At 49.0% G+C, this 4,770-nt stretch overlaps 2 protein-coding genes across 2 annotated transcripts in view; one reads left to right on the top strand and one right to left on the bottom strand.

Annotated features, from left to right (window-relative positions):
• L3HYPDH (trans-L-3-hydroxyproline dehydratase) overlaps positions 1–773 on the bottom strand; it is a 6,336-nt gene extending 5,563 nt beyond the window's left edge. The window contains exon 1 of the mRNA XM_018562274.1: positions 224–773. Within this exon, the coding sequence (XP_018417776.1) occupies positions 224–707 (484 nt within the window). The 5' untranslated portion in view covers positions 708–773. The remainder of the gene's footprint in view (positions 1–223) is intronic.
• A 191-nt stretch (positions 774–964) lies between these two features.
• The window catches only part of JKAMP (JNK1/MAPK8-associated membrane protein), a 10,457-nt gene continuing 6,651 nt past the window's right edge, over positions 965–4,770 (top strand). The window contains exons 1-3 of the mRNA XM_018562456.1: positions 965–1,040; positions 2,219–2,310; positions 3,481–3,635. Coding sequence (XP_018417958.1) covers positions 1,037–1,040; positions 2,219–2,310; positions 3,481–3,635 — 251 coding nt within the window. The 5' untranslated portion in view covers positions 965–1,036. The remainder of the gene's footprint in view (positions 1,041–2,218; positions 2,311–3,480; positions 3,636–4,770) is intronic.

Raw genomic sequence — 4,770 nt, 5'->3', positions numbered from 1 at the left:
GTAGGGTGCAGAGGGTGGTACAATGCAGTAGGGAGCAGAGGGTGGCACAATGCGGTAGGGTGCAGAGGGTGGCACAATGAGGTAGGGTGCAGAGGGTGGCACAATGAAGTAGGGTGCAGAGGGTGGCACAATGAGGTAGGGTGCAGAGGGTGGCACAATGAAGTAGGGTGCAGAGGGTGGCACAATGAAGTAATGATATGGGAGATGATATAGTAACAATTACCTGTACAGAGGGTGAACGCTGGGACGCTGTGGAAGCGCACTTGGCCACTGCGCCCCTCATTATGGGAGACGTAGGCACGCACCACTCCGCAAGGGCAGTGTATATTGATCGGAGTGTCCGGCCCCTGCGGATCCACCAGCCCATAATCCACAGCGAAGCGGCCCAGGGCGATGACAGCGTGCCCACACATGGTGCTGTAGCCGGCATTGTGCATGAACAGCACCCCCAGATGGGCCTCTGGCACCTCGCTGGGCACCAGCAGAGCCCCGTACATGTCGCGGTGCCCCCGGGGCTCCAGCATTAGCAGGCGGCGCACCCAGTCCATGTTATCCCGCACCCAGCGCCTCTTCTCCAGCACCGTAGTCCCCTCCGGCACCGGGGCCCCGCTCAGAACAATCCGCAGCGGTTCCCCGCCAGTGTGCATGTCTACCACCGACAGCACCGGGCCATCATTCGGGGGCAATCGAAACTTCAGCGCCGACATGGCAGAGTGGACCACAGGACTGGCACAACTTCGCAAAGTGGGCGGACATCTTTGTTTTGGGCAAACCTCTGCCTACTTTACCTCGGGTTTAAATCAATCGTAATGACTTAAACATTGTTTAACACGCACATATATGTCATTCTCTATGTACGAAGTCGTTTTACAATTACAGGTGGTTTGCCAGTATTGCCCGCAGTAAAGATGGCTTCCGCGGCTACCTTTTCCCCACCCCATCATACGCGACGTTCGGTGACATCACGACATCCGCAGCCTCAGACCCGGAAGTGTTGGTTATGCCTGCAGATGTGTGATCCTGACCCTGGCTCTTGATGGGTGAGTGAATACAGCAGTGAGATAACCATACAGCAGAGTCCCTGAGATACAGCACAAATGGGGGTCACCCTGGGTGGCAGACAAAGAGGGGGATGGGATGTGTGATTGGAGGTCAGGATGGGGCTTTGGTCCTGTAATAGAGCTGAATATATTGGGGGACAAGTCAGATCCAAGTGGACTCGTCCTTTAATTAAAGGGTTTGCTTTAATTGTCCACATGTAAATGATCCTGTTTATAGACAGGGATGGGTAGATCAAACATAAGGTTGTCACCTTATCTGGGAAAGCATACCGGCCTTATCATCTCATTCCTGTAAAAAAGAATGGCAACCAGCACCATTGTGACTGGCCAGGGGGCAACCCTAATCACAACAGACTAGCAGCTTTATTGGGAACGGTCTGCCTGAAGAAGGGGCCGATGTATGGCTCTGAAATGTCACATCTCAATGATGCGCAGTGTTGTCACTCAAGTGTGCCCAAGCATGTGCCTAACTGTCAGTGACCCCCCCCCGCTCTGCGGGACAGGAAGTGCCCTGGCCGCAACTGATTGGACCAGGGGTGTGTGTCACTGGCAGTTCTGTGCATGCTTCGGTGAATGGGTTTGCACTAAGTCCCCACACATCACTAAATGTGATTAATGAAAGGCTCCTTTTTGAGCATTGGATGTGTCAGTGATGTTCTACTATTGGGGACAGACACCACTCCTTCTGCCCTCCTAAAGTGCAGCATTCAGTGCCTGGACTTCCACTTATTGTATGGGGGAGGGTTAAGGGTGCAAGAATGCAGTAATAGCTGGCATCCAGGCAGATATAAAAGACAAATGAATGCAGCTCTGTATTTATTAAACTATTATTAAAGTCAAACTCTGGGAAAATGAGCAATCTACCTTGCAGTGGGGCTCCCTTCCACTGTAGCAGCAGCAGGGGCAGCACTTGAAGCAGATCAGACATGCTGCATTTACACTGGGAGACCAGGAACATGCTTACAGGAGGAGGGAGCAGAGAGGCAACCTCATCTTTTTCTGCTCCTTCGCTGTCCAGTCTCTGCTTTTCTGTATAACTTAATTGCAGTCAGATCTTGTTCCCAGCTTTAAGTGAGAATGTTGGTTGAATGGCGTTTCCCCCATCATATTTATGTTATGTGTTTCTTAAATATATTTACATTCTTTCTCATTTTCAGCTGTGGAAACGGGCAAGACATGCATTGGCATTTATTGCGCAAAACCTATCCTCTTCTCCAATGGTTCCAATGAAACATACGGAGAGTGCGGGGTGAGTTCACAGAGTTGTAATGTAAGAGTACGGTCATTTTCTGGTTCTTTCCTAAAGGTCCATTGCAACAGCATGTGCACTGAAGCTGACAGATCATTTCCATGCCTGCAAAGTCAGCATATAGCCAGCTACTGCCCACTATATGCTGACAGCGCGGAACTGCACTTTAGTCGGGAACGATCCCAACAATAATGTCAGGATCCATCCTGCTGCCTGATTGACAGCTGGCTCTGCCTCTCTAGAGCCAGAGCCAGTTGTGCCCGCCCCCTTCCATGTCTGCCCCTCCAATGAGCACTGAAGAAATGGTGTGAACCTCCCGCAATTCCAGTGCATTCCAGACCAGACAAATTAAGACATGTAGTATTTTTCTGGTCCGGTCTGGAACGGACTGCGCCGGTGTGAACAGAGGCCAGAAATAGCATAGGGATACATTAGGATGCATTTTGGGTCCGGAAACAGTCTGGTCTGGAGATGATGTGGTATGAATGGGCCCTTAAAGTCACTTGATTTTTCATATATCTACTGCTAGAAAGCAGTAGATATATGCAGAAATATATAAAAGTTACCAAATAGGTTATTACTTACCTGTGTCTCCGCCCCTCGCTCTTGGCTGAAGATCTGAAGATTCTCGAGCGGCTGTGCAGGATGGTGGGGAGAAGACGCAGTGTAAGTCAATGCACACAGCTGGGAGCGTTCACGCCACCGTGGGACACAGCAGTCAGCGCTGGACCAGAGAGCGGCACCAGTGCTGGAGGGATTCCTGAATACAAGTGGAAGGAAGAAGATGATCAGATCAAGAAGCATCATTTAAGGTAAGTCCTTAAAGCAGCATTGGGGAAGGGGGATTGTGACTTTAATGTCACTTTAAGAAGAGACGGGTATGATGAGTGTTAGAATCCTCAGATGCTGGGCATTTTCAGACAATCTATACAGTTGTGGATCTCTGACTAATGAAGACACAGGTGAAGAAGTGTTCACTTTCCATGTTACTGATGGTTTGTTTTGCCTTCTCCTATGATGGATATCCCTCCATCTGAGGTATGACCTTGCCACGAGGGTAGGAGCCTTTCAGGAGCAGAATCCTATCCATATTTGAATGCTGATCTGGTCTCAGTGGTAACTGTGTATTTCTGGTTGTGACAAAGCCCACTATGCGTTTCTGATTTGCAGGCTTGCCCACGAGGGCAGAGGTCCGATCCCACCAGCATTTGCCGGCAGTGCATAGGATCACCGGAGCTTTATGACTGGCTGTATCTGGGATTCATGGCGATGCTCCCATTGATATTACACTGGTTCTTCATCGAGTGGTACTCTGGGAAAAAGAGGTGAGAGCTTTTTCTTCTTGGGCTCTAATTCCACACAAAAAAAGACCTAATTCACACAGGATTTTTAGGGTTGGCAGCTGATCCTTGTGGCTGGAATGTCAGATAGTCCCGGACAGCTGCAAAGCAATAACAGGAGCCGCAGCTGATTTGAGGATCTACAGCCGAGTGATACACAAATAAGATACATTTTTGGTAGTAGTTCAGGTACTTGAATGTATTTTTAAGCTTTTACTCCTGAGTTTCAAAATCCATTATAAAATTAGTATTTCCAAAGAGGACATTCAGCTATAAATGCAGTTATAAAAACCTTACATGTGAATTGTTTTACCTGACACCGCATTTGTAACTCTTTCAGCCATTCTTGTGATTTATGCACCTCTGCCACACTGAGCAGTCAGGCAAGTGATACCATTTAGGCACTTCTCCTTCTCCAGTACTTGCATTGGACTGTGAATCAGCAATATTACCTTTGTCCTATAAGGATACAAGTGACATAGGAATCTGCTAGAGCCTGTACAACATGAGACTGGCTGAACAGAATTACAAATCCACAAATAAGGGCTTCCTGCAAAAGAAGGGAATGAATACTTACCTTGCCCATGTGACCAGAACGTCGCTCATTTCAACTCCACTCAGTGATTCTTTCCTGCAAATTCCATGTCACTAAAAGACACAGTAGTGACCTGGAGGTTGTTGGTAGAACCTGCTGCGGTAAACTCTTTGAACTGTCAGTTGTCCAGCAGGAAATGTCATTTTATTGGAGTGGCACAGGCAGTGGGTAAGGTAAGCAGTCACATTATTTTGCAGATAGCCCTGTTGGGGGATTTTTTTTTGTTTAGCTCAGTGGTATCCAACACACGGCCTGCCATATCCTTTCCCGGGTGCCTTATCCCATCACTCCCCATTTGCCTCTGCCTAGTTGCCTCAACTCCCTCCTGCTGACAAACATCCCTCCCTTGCCACCCCCAGCCACCACATTCCCCCCAGACTGTCATCCCTCTCCAGCTGCTTCATCTCCCCACACTGCTGACAGACCTCCCTCCCCAGTTTTTTCACTCCCATTGAAGCTCATGCCTCTCCAGCTGTTTCCCCTGTCCATACCGCTGAGAGACATCCCTCAATAGCTGCTTCACCC

Source organism: Nanorana parkeri, unplaced genomic scaffold, assembly GCF_000935625.1.
Source record: "Nanorana parkeri isolate BGI_ZX_2015 unplaced genomic scaffold, ASM93562v1 scaffold20, whole genome shotgun sequence".
Taxonomy (NCBI): domain Eukaryota; kingdom Metazoa; phylum Chordata; class Amphibia; order Anura; family Dicroglossidae; genus Nanorana; species Nanorana parkeri.
Note: the sequence above shows the minus strand (reverse complement) of the source record. Positions and strands in the feature narration are given on the sequence as shown.